Source organism: Bremia lactucae, linkage group LG6 (genome assembly GCF_004359215.1).
Source record: "Bremia lactucae strain SF5 linkage group LG6, whole genome shotgun sequence".
NCBI lineage: Eukaryota > Oomycota > Peronosporomycetes > Peronosporales > Peronosporaceae > Bremia > Bremia lactucae.
The window spans coordinates 5,229,105-5,245,784 of record NC_090615.1 but is presented as its reverse complement, the minus strand read 5'-3'; the positions used below and the strand labels follow the sequence as shown (position 1 = coordinate 5,245,784).

Here is a 16,680-nt window from a genome sequence, read left to right as displayed (position 1 = left end):
TCGTGCGAAAGGGTAGTTTAGATGCTACATGCACTGCCAAATATGTTACCCAAAAGATCGAAGCGAGCGACATCAATCTAAGGTTGAAGATTCCGCGCACAGGCCATTCAGCTCGTACTGATTGGTTTAAGTGGTAGTTGAACATGTATAAAAAAACCTCTTTAAGACTGCACTTTATGTAAACCCATGTTGTACAGTATCAATTGCGAAAGTCATACCGCAGGGCTCTTGCTTCTTCTATAGGAAGCTCGAGACGTCTCGCTTGACTTGCTGCAAACGAAGCATCTGCACACTTCCCAACTTCTTGCGTAGCCGAATTTACGTCACACAGGTACTGAAATAGCACAGCCGAGCTGGTAGTGGCAGAGTGACGTGCGGATGGAAGGGGGCCAAGACAGTCAAGGCGGTGGCGCGTAGATTCGATATGTGCAGCAAGATGCGAGCACGTGATTCTTGTTGTTTCTGCATTGAATCTGAGCGCACCTGCTCTGCGGCTCTAATCAGCTTGATGTTCCATGTGTTAAGACGACTGATTAATCACCAATTGTTGTGCTTGCCACATTACGTAGGAGAGATACCAGGAAGCGCCTTGTCCGTATACCTACCATGAAATTTGGTAAAGTCTTGCAGCAGTCGACTCAAATGTCGCCGTGTGCGTGGGAGCCGTTCTGGGCCGACTATAAACTTCTCAAGAAGATTATTAAAGATTGCGCGCAAATTAAAAAAGAAGAAAAGCTACAGGGCGATCGTCTTGTCAAGATTAAGATCAAACCGTCAGCCAAAGAGGACAACGACAGTATCCGTGCGTGAACTACCAAACTCTATTTCTACGTACTTCATAGCCTTTTACTTATCTTCATGTGCCTCTCTCTACAGGGCAGTCACAAGATGAAATGAATTTCTTTCGAACGTTGCGCATGGAAATTAAAAAGATTGCCGACTTTTTCATGAAAGAACAGGCCAAGCACACGAGTCAAGTTGCTGCCATTGACGCTAGTTTTCAGCAAGTAAAGGTGCGGTCTTCACGCCTTTAAAAGCGCAATAGACAGCATTCTTATTGTTTGTCTCTCGCTCTCTCTAGACCAATCCCGAGTCAACGGATGCAAAGACTGCGCTCATGAAAAACTGCGTAGCGCTCTATAAGAAATTGCTCTTACTCGAGAACTTTGCCGTGATGAATTTCTGTGGTATTTCCAAGGTCGGAAGTTTGTAGGCACAATCTTGTTGTCTTTTTTTTTTTCTGATTTTTGTCGTCTTGTGGCAACAAATCTCTAGATTTTGAAAAAACACGACAAATGGACGGGATATGCTACACGCAACAAGTTTATGCATACGATCTTAATGAAGCAGCCCTTTGCAACGTACGAGCCGCTCTTGCAGATGATTGATCGTCTCGAGCACATTTTCATGCAAGCAACGGGTTCCAGTATTGAGCAACACGATGCTCAAAAAACGTCCTCTCGACGCAATGAAGAAAGCAGGAGCTCCTCATCGTCACCTTCAAGCAACGCGCCTAGCACCTCCAATCCTGCTACTGCTATTAGAGATAGCCATCGTGTTTCTTCCGACGCTCGTAGCTATTCAAATCCATCGCCAAGTGACAAACCACGAGGTGCTACAGGGAATGGCCACGACAAACGCAGGTATCAAGAAGTGACAGACGAAAGCTCTTTACGAATGGAAGAGTCCGTGACGCTTGTGCGAGTTAATGCGCTTCGAGACGATGTTCGAGAACTCAAGAAGATTGAAAGTGCTTATGACGGCGATGAAGAGTACGAAGATAATCTGGACGATACGAGCTTCCCCGAGGACGACGGTGACGTGCCACCTCTACGATTCAATGGACAGTTGCAAGACGAAAAGCATCTCGTGATGCCACCATTACCGAAACACATTGCTCTTACTGATTCCCAGTCCGATAGTGACGCAGCAGCAATTGCAATGCTGTCGATGAAAGACAGTACTGAGTTGCACTCGTCTGGAATCAGCAGTGATGGTGGCAATAGTGCCACGGATTCGTGTCGATCACGAAGGGCGAAACGCAAAGCGTGTGCACCGCTCTACATCGAAGGCAAGCGCAAAATGAGTGTTACTGCCATTCTCAATTAGACGTGCAAGCTGGAACACCATTGGCAGTCGCTGAGTTACTCAAGATAATGACAAAAAGGCATAGAAAGGAATTGACAAGCGAAAAAAATCCGAGATCCATTAACTACCAACTTGCTCCGCAGAATACTTCCCTGCTCAAGTGTTTCTCGATCCACCAAATTAACGAGTGCAGTAAGGACTACACCTACTTGAAGCGCACTATTACTTGACGCCTATCCACGAGCGCTTTTGTTGCCTAGTAGTATCGTCCAATAACAAAAAAAATGATTGCACACACAAGAAGATGCAACGGTCCAAACGTTTGCTACGTAATAAACAAGTACGTCAGGATACAGCAAGATGCTTTATAATACACACACGGCAACGTACTCCCTGATCTTTTCCACTCTTGCCCATATGCGCGTGCATCTCGTCAAGACTTGAACTTCCATTCACGCCTCCATTTTTCCGATGACGTAGTCCAGTTGACTCTTCCGAGAGTTTCTTCACTCGTTGAGAATCCGTGCTTGACTTGTGCAAAGCCAATCGAGTCTTTTCCAAATCACTTATCAGCACGTCACGCTGCGCTGTCAATTGCACTGTAAACGCCACAAGCTACGACATAAAAGCATGAGCTATTTCATCGATTCTACACACACCAGTGGTCTACCTATACCTCGTCATATTTTTTTCGTAAAGCTGCGACTTCTTGAATCGTTTCGTGACTACTTCCATCGCGTGTACCAGCGGCTTTCGAAATGTCATGTTGCAGCAATGCTGACGAAAGTTGCGCTGGCGTAGCAACTTCCTCTTGTACTTCGTCACTTAATCTTGACAAACGTTTTTCATTCCCATTTGCTGCTGGCTTCATTGGTGATGCGTTGGTTGGTGATAATCGTAGCGGACTCGATGGAGAGGATGTACGGTCCAGTTCATCGCCGTCTTGGACAAAACGACAGCGTAATTTCTTATTCGACAATGCGCGCTTGTCTGTACGCGCCCACATATTCGAGAGTTCATCCGCCATTTCCTTGGTCGATTTCGTCTTGACAAGTTCATAGAAACTGTCCTCGACGTAAATACTTTGCACTAGAAATTTGTCATTTGCTAATTGACGTTCAGCGGGCTCAAGCCGCAAGAGCTCGTCACAATGTTTTTGCTGCAAGATCACCATTATAGACGCAGCTTCATTCGGGCCTAAAAGACCTTGATTCGGTCGTACCAAGTAACGCAGTGGCCGCGTGGTTTTGACCTTAAACGCAACCTGCCGATCGACTGCGACGTTACGAATCGTAAGCATCGCCTGTGGTGCCACCTGTGGCTGTAAGTGAAAGGAAAGCGACTCGGATGGCTCTAAAACTACGCACGAATTCGGCGTTGGCGCCACCTCCGCATTATTTGTTGCCATACTCGCTTTTGTTTTTGCCAATTCTACGACGTTTATGAGTCTGCGACGCGCCGATAAATGTCCGTTCCCCCCTTGATTGATGTACATTACATCAACTGACATGGACCAAAACGGGAAAAGCGTACTATATTCTGTGGCAAGACTAAAAGTGAAATATGCATTATGGAAGGGAAGCTAGACATAAAACGTGGCCGCCTTTGTATATAGCCACCACGAATTCGGTGGCAGCAGCATCGGGACTTTTGTACTCAGACCATTTCAGCTTGCTCAGTGGTGGGCGTATACAGTCGCTGCAATTGCCCAAGCTGCGCTTCGTAGTCTTCATCGCTCAAGCGTGCCATGGTCTCCGCCACGGACTGAAACGTGTTCATCGCACGTTCGTACTTTTGCGTTTGCTGGAGCGTCTCGAACTTTGGCGGAGGTGGATGGCCCAGCATCGATTGCGACAATTGACTACGCCGCATCATCTTGAGCAGCACATCAGGGTACGCCTCGTAGATCTCACGGCTTACAGGATGATTATGCGTCACGACCTGTGGCACCAGACAGCATGAGGGTTTAATACATATTGAAGTTGTCACTGGTTTATCAAAGACGTACCTGATCCGTGACGATAACCATATACTTGGACGGGTTATCGGCAGGGGGGATTTTGACATTAATTTTCGCCATACAGCCAATGCCGCGATACTTTTGTCCCGGACGCGTATTCGCGCCGCGACAACGCGCCTTCATTGCGTGTGTACACATGTATATCCGATGGTGGTGGATCGCTTCGTCCGGGAACTCGGCGCGACGACCACGGGAGCTCTTATTATTCAGCATTACTTTCTGCTGGTTTCGACGATACGCTTCGACACTACACGACGACCGCATGCGGAAGGGCTGATACGTTTCTTGCATGTAAATCTCAAAGTACGAATCAAAATCAAACCACGAATTAAATGACACACGCGCCATGCGTTTGCTATCAAATTTTACATTCGCCGTCGCATGTGGGTCGACACTTGCGACTGCGGCGGCCATGACGGCGTCCTGCACTGGCGTCGACGATTCCATCTTAAGCGCTTCTGGAGGCGGTACGATCGATGCTGCTGCGTCGAATGCCATATCTACACCCACAGACGCTTTTAAAGTCGCCACGACGTTGTGAATGTCGTCGTCTTGCGTCGCTTGCGAGTCTTGCGAGTCGCCCGCGTCGTCGACAGACGTCTGTGGGACGGCATGGACAAATGCATTGACGTCTTCGTCATCGCGAAACGCGCGCTTTTCACCCACAACGGAATCAGGTTCGACTTTTCCGATCTCATCCACCAAGGGACCCGTTGGAGCGTCCGCGGCAGTCCTCTCATCTGCCACCATACTGGTCTCGTGTACAGCGGGTGGTCGGATTGATTCGAAAGAAAGACTGCCACACCAGTCTGGTGTGGCGCGATCCATAACTGCAACATAAAACCTCAAATGCGAAGCGCTGTGCACCACACATTTCGTGTGTCGCACCGAAACCCGGTTGAAATTTCTTTTCCCTCTCGTACGTAATAAACCTTAGGAAATACGCATGGTACCATGTACCATCGATCGCACAACCAACCAAAAAAGCATCAAAGTGTCTCGGAACCAACAGTGAGCTACTCTTTCGTGTCTTTATCATTCGACAATCGTTCCGCACCTTGCTATTCCTCTTGATTCCTTGAGTATCGTACAGCATGGCAAGAAAAGGAAAAACCAAAGCTCCTGTAAAGCCTGCGTCGAGTAGTGATAGCTCGTCCTCAAGTAGTGACGAGGCACCGCAGAAGAAGAGCGTTGTGGCGAAAGCCGCTGTAAAAAAGCCCGTAGACTCGGACAGTTCCGACTCGAGTTCGGAGGAGGAAAAAGCCGTTTCTAAAAAAGAAATTGCGACGAAATCTGTGGTAAAGCAAGAATCGTCCAGCTCGGACTCTTCGTCTTCGGAAGAAGAAGAGAAAGTTCCTGCGAAAAAAGCGACTCCTACGAAGAAAGTAGTAACTAAAAAAGAGAGTTCGGATTCAAGTTCCGATTCGTCGTCGGAAGAGGAGGCAGCTCCAGCTAAGAAAGCAACACCCGTTAAGACTACCGTAACGAAAGAGGAGAGTTCCAACTCGAGCTCGGACTCCTCCTCTGATGAAGAAGAGGTTCCGAAGAAAGCGCCGGCTTCGTCTAAAAAGCCAGTTGCGAAAAGCGAAAGCTCGGATTCCAGTTCTTCATCCGACGAAGACGAACCAAAGCAAAAAGCAGCGACAAAAGCCGTTCCTGTTTCGAAAAAAACTTCTAAAAGCTCTTCCGATTCCGAGTCTTCCGAGACCGATACAAAAAAAACTACAAAGAAACCTTCTACCACCAAAAAAGACTCTTCTTCTTCTTCCAGTGACTCATCTTCGTCCTCCGAAGAAACGCCCCTTGTGGCTAAAAAACGTAAAAACTCCGACACAGTCAACGAATCGAACAAAGTGCACAAGCACGAAAATGGTGATGCCGCTGCTGTTGCCAACCCTCAACAAGCACTTGAAGTCTTTATTGCTGGTCTCCCATGGTCGGCCACCGAAGACGAACTGCAAGAGCATTTTAGTGGCTGTGGGCAAGTCACAGGAGCTCGCATTCCTCTTCAAAATGGACGCTCAAGTGGCACGGCATTTGTCACTTTTTCGACTCCTGAAGCTGTGGAAGCCGCTTTAGCCATGGATGGACAGGATTTCGGTGGTCGTTGGATGAAAATCCGTACGGCGGAGAAGAAAAACATGTTTGAAGAAAAACCCGAAGGTTGTACAAGTGTTTTTATTGGCAATTTGGCATGGGATGTTGATGAAAATAGCATTCGCGAAACGTTTGGCGAGTGTGGTGAGATTGTCAATTGCCGCTTGGCCACGGACCGTGAAACGGGCGAGTTTCGTGGGTTTGGACACGTGGATTTTGACTCGACAGAGGCTGTGGATGCCGCGATTTTGCTTGCAGGTTCGTATGTGAATGGTCGAGCTATTCGTGTGAATTATGCCAAGCCGCGGGACAATAATATGGGGGGTGGACGAGGAGGTGGACGAGGTGGACGTGGAGGGTTTGATGGTGGACGAGGGGGACGTGGAAGAGGGTTTGGTGGCGGACGCGGAGGTCGTGGGGGACGGGGTGGGTTTGATGGTGGACGTGGCGGGTTTGGCGGACGTGGACGGGGAGGCGGACGTGGAGGCGGTCGAGGGCGTGGGTTTGGTGGACGTGGGAGCGACGGACCTCCGAAACGACAACCGTCGTCGATTCAAAACTTTCAAGGCTCGAAGAAAACGTTTGACTAATTTAATGGACAAGCAACTTGCGTGAGTAAGGATCTTACTTGGTAGAGAGACACTACTTTTATTGCCATATAATAGTAATTTTTTTGCATTGATTCTGAATTTGCCGCATGTACCCTTACCATCACTCTTAAGTTCGTATGCTGAATTGTCCAAAATCGCATTCCTACATGTACCATCACTCTTCCCATCGACTCGAATTTCTTAAGCATTTTTGCCATTTTTCTTGTTTAAACTCGTTTTTTTTTCCTACTTTCCTTCCCGTCACGACGTTTCTTGTGTTTCTTGTGGTTCTTTCGCTCTTTCTTCACACGTCGATGTCGTTCTTGACTCGACTCCTCCATACTTTTGACTTTCCGCTGCACTTCCTCCATCCTTTCATCTCTAGAAGCCACACCTCCAAACAACTTATTGTCTTCATTCAAAACCTCGGACCTCACAGCATCTCGCTTTTTTTCTTTCAATTGATCTGGAGCAGCCACTTTTATCAATTCCAATGTTTCTTCCTCGCTACTGTTTTCACCACTCTCTTCTTCACTCAAATATTCATCCGATGGCTCAAAAATTGACTGAAGTAAAGCATTCGAGGCCTTTTCAACTCGTTCCAATGAACTCCTGCTTTCGTTCTCAATACCTCTAGCCTCGACGTGAACCTTCTTCTCCATTGAATCACGACAAGCCGCACGATCGGCGGCATATTTTACAAAATGAGGGACCAATTCTTTATCAAACAAATCCAATTTCTTCTCATTATCAATTGCTTGCGAGTCACTTGAACACATGCCTTTTAATTGAAAACGTTTGCAAAGAAGCGCTTTTGGAAACCATCGACTCGTTGATCGCTGAGAAGTAGAATACATCGACTCGTTCGTCTTCATTCCCTCGTTAAAATCGTCCATTTTAACAACACGAGACGACGTAAAGCGTTGTGCAATCGATGCTGAAATGGTCGCTCGAAACGCTTTATCGTCTTTGTTTGTACACAACTCAAGTCGATCTGGCATCGTTTCCATCGCTTTGGATTCCAATACACGTTCCTTTGCTTGCTTTGCAGCGTCAAACAATTGTGCTTTTTGAGTTTCATCCAGTAACTCAAAGACACTCCCAATACTCTTTTCTCGACTTGACGACACGCGTGCATTCACGTCAACATCTTGAAAAAGAGCGCTTCGTTGCTTTGCCGTGACAATGTTATTCGTCGTACTTTCATTAGCACACAAGAGATTGTGTTGACAATAAAAGGCCGTCACAGCATCTTCCATTGAATTTTCCTCTTCAGTAAAACAATGAAATGGCTTGAAAGTTCCAGGTACGTGAAGCAAACATTGCTTGTGTTCCTGTGGTTTCTCTAACAACGTTGCCACTTCAAAACTAGGAAGTGCACGTCGTCCATCCGAACAGACGTGATCACTTCGATTCAATTCTTTACGTTCGGCTACATCCGTCTTAATACGTCGAATCTCTTTCGTTGCTCCTCGTGGCGCAAGTATGTGATCAAATTCAGCCATGGATACGGTGCCGTATACATCAATCTCATCATTGTCTTCCAATGCACTTAATCCGTAGCCATTCGACACACGAGTACTCCCATTGGGGGGTCGTAATGCATCGGAAAACGATACAATTTGACGAAACGATCCTTTCTTGTCATTTTCAAGTTTGGCTTGGTGTTCTTTATACACGAGAAACTCTGGTGCGTCTCGATACGGATCAAATCCAGCTCCATAGCGATCAACTTTGGGCGTTGGGAAACTCATAACCACATTGAGTCCGTTCCGTGGTGGTCCATACATCACATTATCGACGCTTAAAGGCATCCGATCGTCCCAAGAAGCTTCGTTGTTTTGTCGATGCAAGTTGTGACACGTGTGTTTCGAAAACTTTTGCTTTCGAACACGTGGTCCAATGCCATGGCCTTGTTTCCAGCCCATTTGTTGCAACAAAGTTGCGCCAATCGAGTCGTTAAGTGGCACAATCCAATCAATTGGTAATGTAAAGCCTGGTATTATGGATTCGTTGTTTAATGGAGAGGGGTGTTGCAATTGATGCTTGACACCGGTTTGAAGTGTATCATAACACGCGGTGGTCTCGAGACGTTTGCCAAGAAGCGGATCGTCCTCGTCGTCCATGAAATCCTCTGGATGCTGTATAATTCGTGACGAACGATGTGCACGAGAGGATGAAAATGTTCGTGGGGTCCATCCTTCGACACTACCGACTGAGTTGTAGTGACCTGCAGAGAAGCCACCCGTAAAGGCTCCGTGGAAACGACGACGGCCTTGTGCGTCTGTTGCCTGCAGAATGGTAGTAGAAAAAATAAAACGAGGTCAATGAACGAATTGATTACGTGGTTTATGATTTAAGAGAGTCGCTAGCACAGAGGCTTGTAGACTGCGTAAGAGAGGAAGGAATTACCTCGTGATGACGAATTCCACTGCGCTTCATTCGGGTGACTGCTTTTTGTTTGTATTTTTCCAATTTTGGAAAAATGAAAGGACCAAATTTTACATTTTGGGATTGTTCATAACATTAGGGATGCCGTATAATTACGTTAATATGACATCAGAATCAGAATGAATATTTGGAATCCCTGCAACACGCAAAAACTTGATTCTTTGTTTGCGCTTCCGCTTTACGCGTTCACGCAACGCGTTTCACGCGTTCCGAAAAACGCAGTCCTTTTGCTCTATATGACAGGTTCGAAGTATGGATTATAGTGCCCTTGGAATGGGGAGTGCTGTTGGAAATTGAGGTTGAAGATTGTGAGTTGCGATTAGCGCCAGCTGTCATTTCGGTCACGGATAGTCCGTGCAAGTGGGTAGTAGACAAGTTAATCAGCAATCATCTTGACTTTCAGACGGTTGGAGCACAGACTATTAGAAGAAAGAGCGGCTAGGAGGCAGACAGACAGGAGACGAAGCAATCAATACATAGAATCTTATTGTCTTCCTGCTGCAACAAGCATACTTGCCAACAGGTTATGAGCCCAATGGCTGGAGCAACTGAAGCGACCGCCAAGACACCCAGGAGGTGTCGCGCGAGCTTCGCCAGGGCGTGGCTCGCCAGCGCGTGTGCCTACGTCGGTGAACACGCCGGCAGTCGTCGAAGAATCGCCCGCTCGCGAAAAGAGCGAGGCGACCGATTACAAGATCCTCGCAGCCCTCGCCGCAGTGACCGACAGCGTGTCGAAGCTCGAGTCTTCGCAGTGCGTCCGGGACGAAGACGAGAGGATGCTTGGAGCTGTCGGGAGCGGCATTTTGCATCCAAGCTTGAAGCGAACATACGTGGACGCCCTTTGACCATCGACGCGCTTGGGCCGCTAAAGGAGAAACTAGAAGCACCTCGCGCGCGCGCTCGCTGGCCAGATAACGGCCAGTCGATGTTCGTCTCGCTCGCACCGCCGCGCGGACAGCCGTCAGCTCAGCATCGCATGCCGGCACGAGCAGCCGAGCTCACGGCCGCGCTGCGTCAAGAAGCGCTGCCACCTGCGACGCACACGGCGGCAGTGATAGGCAACTACGGAATACCGACCACGAGTCAGCGCAAGCTCAACATTCGCAAGTTTGATGGGACGGAGCTCTACAAAGGGCTCGGGAGCGGGTTCTTTGACTGGGGACACACCTTCATGCTTGCCGTGAGCCTCGCTGAGGCATTGTGCGATTTCTTGTTGATGGAGGACGTGAAGGTCGACATTCTTGGCCATTTCTTGTCCGGTACTGCGGAGCGCTACGACCACAAACAGGTCAACATTTGGTGGGTGCAGCAGCCAAGACTCGAGCACGTCATGGAACAGCCGCACCTGACTTTCAAGACGACGATCACGGCAAGCCAGCCCATGAAGCTGTTCATGACAGAGAAAGAAGCGCGACGCGCTGGGCCGAGCACTTTCTTTATATGGTGGCTGTCAGTGTAACGGGGTGTATCGTTACATGAAATTAACAATAAAAGATTGTTAATTAATATTATCCAAAAGGTAGATAATATTTGGAGGAAATTACTTTAAATAGTAATTTCCTGAATTCTTATCCATAAATAGGTATAGACCATTATGTCTATTTATTCCGCAGACTAATCAGCTGTAGAAGTAATCAAAGAGAGTTACGAGATAAGATAGATAAGAATTCATTTACATGTTTAGTATTAGTTTATAGTTAAGACAACATTTACAAAGATAGATTAACAAAGACACTTAACTATATTAATACAGTTTTCATTTTACCCTTAAGTTAACTTGTCTTAAGGGAAGTCTTCCTCTGCACGTACAGTGTACGTTACTTAACGAGAGGCACCACTCACATCTGAAGCAGTGTGAAGTGGACTTGTACTGAAACAGTACAAGTCGCAGTGCCCCGTTACAAAAATACCCCTGACAAATGCAGAAAAGACGGAATACCCCTGTACTTTTGTAAATGACCAAAATACCCCTGGCTATAGCCTATATATACACGGAAATCCGTTGCGCACAGCATAATCACATCACTTTACCTCACCGCCGTGCCCCTACCTCACTTTTTCTCTGCGCCAATTATGGCGGAACATCAGCTTACCGCTGACGCGGAGTTTGCAAATGGGAAAAGCTGCCGCGAAGCAGTCAAAGCGACTGCCATCGCTGAACGGTTTAAGCTCGTGGCGATCAAAAGTGACAAACGACGCTTCACAGTGGCTTGAGTGCAAGAGGCTGCTCCTGGAGGCTGCACGCTGCAAAACTTGCCGACGCACCAACGTTCACCATCAGGACTCTGCGAGACGAACACTCTTGTCAAGGTGTGGCTCACCTTAGCCACCAACAGGCATCAATTTCTTGGGTTGCGAGCGAAGCCGAGGCCCGGTTGCGTGACAACCCCCAGAACAGACCAAAGGAAATCATCCAAGGCGTTCGTCGCGAGCATGGGGTCGCGATTTCATACAAGCAAGCTAGGAGAGGAAAAGCGAGGACTATAAAAACTATTCATGGCTCCTACGAAAAAGCTTATGAATATCTTCCGGCGTACTGCAGGCAGATTCGTTTGACAAACCCAGGTGAGGGCCGTGGATGGCTGGTGTTCGTTATATTTGCCGGCCAAAATCTCAATATTTTGCTGATGCAGACTGCTGCAACAGGAAGCGTTGCGGCCGTGTACACGACTGGGCCCGAGCATCATTTTCGGCGCCTTTTTGTTGCCTACCAAGCGTCGATTGCAGGATCCAGCTCTGGGTGCCGTCCACTACTGGGCCTTGATGGAACCCACCTTAGATGAAAGTATTTGGGGACGCTTCTAGCGGCGACGGCTGTGGACGGTGATGGCGCTCTCTTCCCGCTGGCAATGGCCGCGTCGACGCTGAAAACGACGAGAACCGGCTTTGGTTTTTATCAGAGCTACGGACGCTTCTGGAAGCAAATGCTCCGAATATGCAGCGTCTGACCTTCCTTTCTGATCGTCAGAAAGGGCTGATCGACGGAGTTCAGGAAATCTTTCCTCATGCATATTATGGCTTTTGCATGCGGCACCTCAGTGAAAACTTTCGGAAAGCATTCAAAACTGTCTCATTGGTTTAGCTCTTGTGATAGGCCGCCTATGCATTGACCGACGTGGAATTCGACGCTAAGATGAGCGAGATTGAAGAAATTTTAATTGAAGCTAAAGAGTGGATTGCGGGCATAGCAAAAATTCTTGGGGCCAACAGCGCGTTTGAGGGAGAAAGATTTGGCAATATCGCGGAATCACTTAACAATTGGATTCTGGAAGCCTGTAAGCTCCCAATCGTAATGATGATCAGCGGTAGGTTGCTGATAAAGTCTGTTGAATGGATTTGAACTACAGGTACTAACCGTTTTGGAATATTCTTATACTTTTGGGAAAAGGATCCGCCAGCAGTTGATGGTCTGGTTCGATGACCGGCGACGGAAGGTAGCTGAATGGCCTTCGCTACTTGTTCCTTCAGTTGAGAAAAAGGTCGGCACTGCCATCGAGCGCGCTAGGCACTACCGGGTTCTACGTGCGGCTGATCATGAATTCGAGGTGATATCAGAGGACCGAATTTGACTGTCAATATTAGGCAACATGAGTGCTCGTTCAAGCGGTGGCAGATACAAGGTGAGCTTGCTCAGATATAATCAGCAACGTATCCTTGATGACTCGTTCTATTAACAATAGCACATCTATATCATTAGGATTTCCTTGTCACCACGCAGCAGCAGCGCTACTATCGTGTCGAATGAATGTGAGGCAGCAAGCAAAAGAATGCTTTACGGTAGTTGCATACCGGCGCACGTACGCAGAAACGGTACACCCACTTGGCGATGAAAGCATTTGGGCTGATGTGTTAGATGAGGACGGGGAAAAAGTACGTGTATCCCCACCGCGTACACGACGCCCACCGGGACGCCCAAAGAAGAAGCGCATGCATAGAGAGGAGGAAGGCCTGGAGAAGCGTCCCGTGCATTGCGGCAAATGCAAACAACCTGGGCATTATAGCTCTACTTGTCGTGAGCGCATATGAATAATACCACGCTTTGGGAAAAGAGATTTGCCAGTATTTGATGCCTGATATATAGCCTGGGGCATTGTGGTCAGTTGTTTCTTTTGGGAATATTGCCAACGTTTGAAACCTGTGTATGCTTCGCGTTTTTTTGGAACGGTCGGATCTGGACGCGGGTGGGTGCAAAAGATGCGGAAACGTTAGATGATCACAAATTCGTAAAAATATTTAAGGATTACACCATGGGTTGTTGGGTATTTTAAATATTTCGGAATTTTTGGAGTGTGGGCGTGTGTAGTGGCCAAGATCACTTTTGACAAACAGAATTAAAAATGAGCGAAGGTTACCCCAGCATCGAGCTCACCTTTCCGGTTCTGCGCAAGCACCATAATGGTACTAGCAACCATTACATAGTCTCTCCAGATGGCTTTCACGGAAAGGCATCTGGAACGAGTAGTATGGCATTCCGTCTAGTTCCAAAAGGGGTTTCCAGTTGCTTCAGATGGAGAACGTTGACAAACTCGTGGGTTGTAGACGCAGAAAGGACGGCTTTGCAGTTGCCTTGGCGGTCTTTACAGCGAGCGTATAAGCCGCGTTCCGGCTTGCAGGCCAGTATGACGTTGTGCTTCAAAAAAATACAGCGGGAGACTGAATAATTGCTTTTTTTCGAACGAGAAAGACTCGTTAAAGTGATGTAATTATGCTGTGCGCAACGGTTTTCCGTATATATATATATATAGGCTATAACCAGTGAGTTTTATGAACTTCCACGTCCGTCTTACAGTCCATGGCCCGGCTATGGACGAATACATCGTCAAAATCATTCGCAAACCAGATTGTCATGATGAACCTGAAGTTTCTCATGCCGGTTCCGCATATCCTCGAAACTACGATGAGCTGACGACAGCTCATCGCGGAGTGGAGCGTAAGCGCAGCCTTTCTTGTCGACTGCATTTTATATGCACTGGTGGGAGGAGCAGCAGAAAATACCAGTTTATCGCTCACGTGGCAGATTACAAAAGGGCGTTCCATTAACACAAGAGACAACTTTCAACTTCGACCTGAAATCGACTTTTATAAACTAGCTGCAAGAGAATTAATAAAACTTAATAAAATTCGCACATGCCAAGAGTTTCTATTAGTGCATGTGTCGACAATACCATTCCCAGCTTTGTCACCACCTACGCGAAAATCACATCGTAACAGTATGAACAGCGTACGCGAAAATACGCGAAACGGTGGGGACAGCGTACGCAGACGTCATGACACAGAATTTGCAAGTCGCCTTTTGGACATATTTGTGGTGTGGCCCACTTGCCACTTCAGCGTTGCAATAATGTCTTGGCTGGGACGTCCGTCGCAACGATTGCTGCGATCCCAGCGCTATTCGCGCCCCGTATTGTTTTGCAAGGTATAATTTTTTTGACCTTTGCCATGTCAAGAATAGATGCTCCATTCTTAGTGGATCAAGGTCAGAAAATCTCATCATTCGATGCCACTTTGGTAATAGACAGCACCGTTTAGCTCCTCTGCAAGCAACGCAGGCCGTCTCTCAAGCCTCACGTCGCTACAAAAAATATCTCTTGGTCTCTCCGCCATGTTTGGTGGCGGATACGTCATTGGCTACGCTTTTGGCCCCTTTTCGTCGCTCGAAGACCTCTTCGGCGTCAAGGCCGTGAGCGGAGCTCCGGCGTACACGGGCGAGCTCATTGTAACGGACAAGGTTTTCTTTGACATTGGTATCAATGACGATTATGTAGGAAAGATTGTCATTGGCCTATACGGTGAAGTACAGCCACGCACGGTGGAGAATTTTCGAGCGCTATGTTCGGGTGAAAAGGGTGCGTCCCGTGCTGGTCCACCGCTTTGGTACAAGGGTTCCCATTTCCACCGTATCATTCCCGGCTTCATGTACGTATTTGCTCTTAGACTTTCATTTTTTTAAGACTTGTTTAATGACGCAGCCTCCTTATTTTGATATGTTTTAACAGGATCCAGGGCGGAGATTTTACGCAGCATAATGGACGAGGCAGTGAGTCGATCTATGGACGTCGCTTTGACGATGAAGACTTGAGTGTGCCTCATTCCGGTCCTGGCACACTGAGTATGGCAAATGCTGGCGCCAATTCCAATGGAAGTCAGTTTTTCATTTGCACAGGTGATACGCCATGGCTCGATGGCAAGCACGTTGTGTTTGGACGTGTGCTAGAAGGTATGGATGTCGTCGACATTATATCGAGCTGCGGAAGACGCTCAGGCAAGCCCAACGCGGCGGTTAAAATTCTTAATTGCGGTGTATTGGACGCGAATACTACTACTCAAAGAAATGCCGAGGAACCGATTGCTCCGAAGTGCTTAACTCGTGATGAAATGCACGAGCGTTTGGCTTCGCTTCGTGCAGTTGAAAGCAACTTTGAAGTGCAAAAAAACGATATCGATGCCACTCTTTACGGGCAGGTAATGACTGAAATAAAACACGAAAAGAAGCGCATCAAAAAGAAGCTAGCGAAGCTAGAGGCAAACGACTAAATATGCTTAATGAAAAAGGTGTGGGCCTATTTAGGATCTCGACGTTTCTGTAAGTTAATGTAGGGAGGCATTTATTTTGTAAAAATCGTATTTCAGTGCGATTTCCAAAGATAGCCACTGTGCCATGGCGATCTTAAATCGAGGATATTGGTCACTAAAGGCTTTAGCTAATGCCTCCACTTATCGCGTAATTTAGCATCGCATCTGCAAATGTACCTACTTGCCATGAGCCCTTTTGCTGCCTTAAGTTTTTCTTTATACTCGCTGGTCAACGTATACTACCCTTTGCCAATACTGATAAATTACTAATTAACCTACACTGATAGCAGTGAAGGTGGCGTGCCTCCACTACTTCACGTACAAAATGTGCCGAGGAAGGTTCTAAGTAGCTAAGAAGTCTAAGCTACTTACGGTAAATTCTATGGTTGCTATAGAATGGGAAAAAAGTAAAATTGAAATAACATGTTAAGCTTTTTTGTAACGGGCTTAAGTTCCCCTATTGTTCACACAGTCCCCGTTAAGTACACTTTGTTTATTTAAGGCGATGGTACATCACTTAAATTAAGTAATTTGATCCACCACTTATTGTGGTTCACATTGTGACCACCCTTGTGTATGTGATGCACATAGGTGCATTCACATTAGGAGGGATGACGCCGAGCATAATCCGTTACGCGAAGTATCTAGAAAGATACTGTTACGGGCTAAAGCTGCTTTAATGTTACACAGTCCCCGTTAAGTACACTTGGTGAACTTAAAGGGTCAATTACTAAATAATAGTAATTAGACCCAGCACTCGGGTGTGGTGCACATTAGTGACCAACCCTTGTGTATGTGATGCACATGGGTGTATTCGCATTAGGAGGGATGACGGCTAGCGTCATCCGTTACGCGAGGTAT

General features: G+C 47.2%; 4 protein-coding genes across 4 annotated transcripts; 2 read left to right on the top strand and 2 right to left on the bottom strand.

The window, feature by feature from the left end:
• Nucleotides 1–193: 193 nt before the first annotated feature.
• On the top strand, nt 194–2,520 carry CCR75_000320 (uncharacterized protein). Its single transcript, XM_067958428.1, has 5 exons — nt 194–331; nt 570–802; nt 877–1,013; nt 1,082–1,198; nt 1,276–2,520. The coding sequence occupies exons 2-5, from the start codon at nt 607–609 to the stop codon at nt 2,107–2,109; spliced, it is 1,284 nt and encodes a 427-aa protein (XP_067818401.1). The 5' UTR covers nt 194–331; nt 570–606; the 3' UTR covers nt 2,110–2,520.
• A 1,083-nt stretch (nt 2,521–3,603) lies between these two features.
• On the bottom strand, nt 3,604–6,075 carry CCR75_000319 (uncharacterized protein; the record flags this gene model as incomplete). Its single annotated transcript, XM_067958427.1, has 4 exons — nt 3,604–4,029; nt 4,097–4,938; nt 5,069–5,910; nt 6,017–6,075. 4 exons carry the CDS (start codon nt 6,073–6,075, stop codon nt 3,745–3,747), a joined length of 2,028 nt encoding a protein of 675 aa, XP_067818037.1. The 3' UTR covers nt 3,604–3,744.
• Nucleotides 6,076–7,022: 947 nt separating this feature from the next.
• CCR75_000318 (uncharacterized protein) lies at nt 7,023–9,237 on the bottom strand (the record flags this gene model as incomplete). Its single annotated transcript, XM_067958426.1, has 2 exons — nt 7,023–9,086; nt 9,208–9,237. The coding sequence occupies 2 exons, from the start codon at nt 9,235–9,237 to the stop codon at nt 7,023–7,025; spliced, it is 2,094 nt and encodes a 697-aa protein (XP_067818038.1).
• A 5,350-nt stretch (nt 9,238–14,587) lies between these two features.
• Nucleotides 14,588–16,007, top strand: CCR75_000317 (uncharacterized protein; the record flags this gene model as incomplete). Its single annotated transcript, XM_067958425.1, has 3 exons — nt 14,588–14,662; nt 14,762–15,162; nt 15,243–16,007. The coding sequence occupies 3 exons, from the start codon at nt 14,588–14,590 to the stop codon at nt 15,778–15,780; spliced, it is 1,014 nt and encodes a 337-aa protein (XP_067818114.1). The 3' UTR covers nt 15,781–16,007.
• Nucleotides 16,008–16,680: the final 673 nt, after the last annotated feature.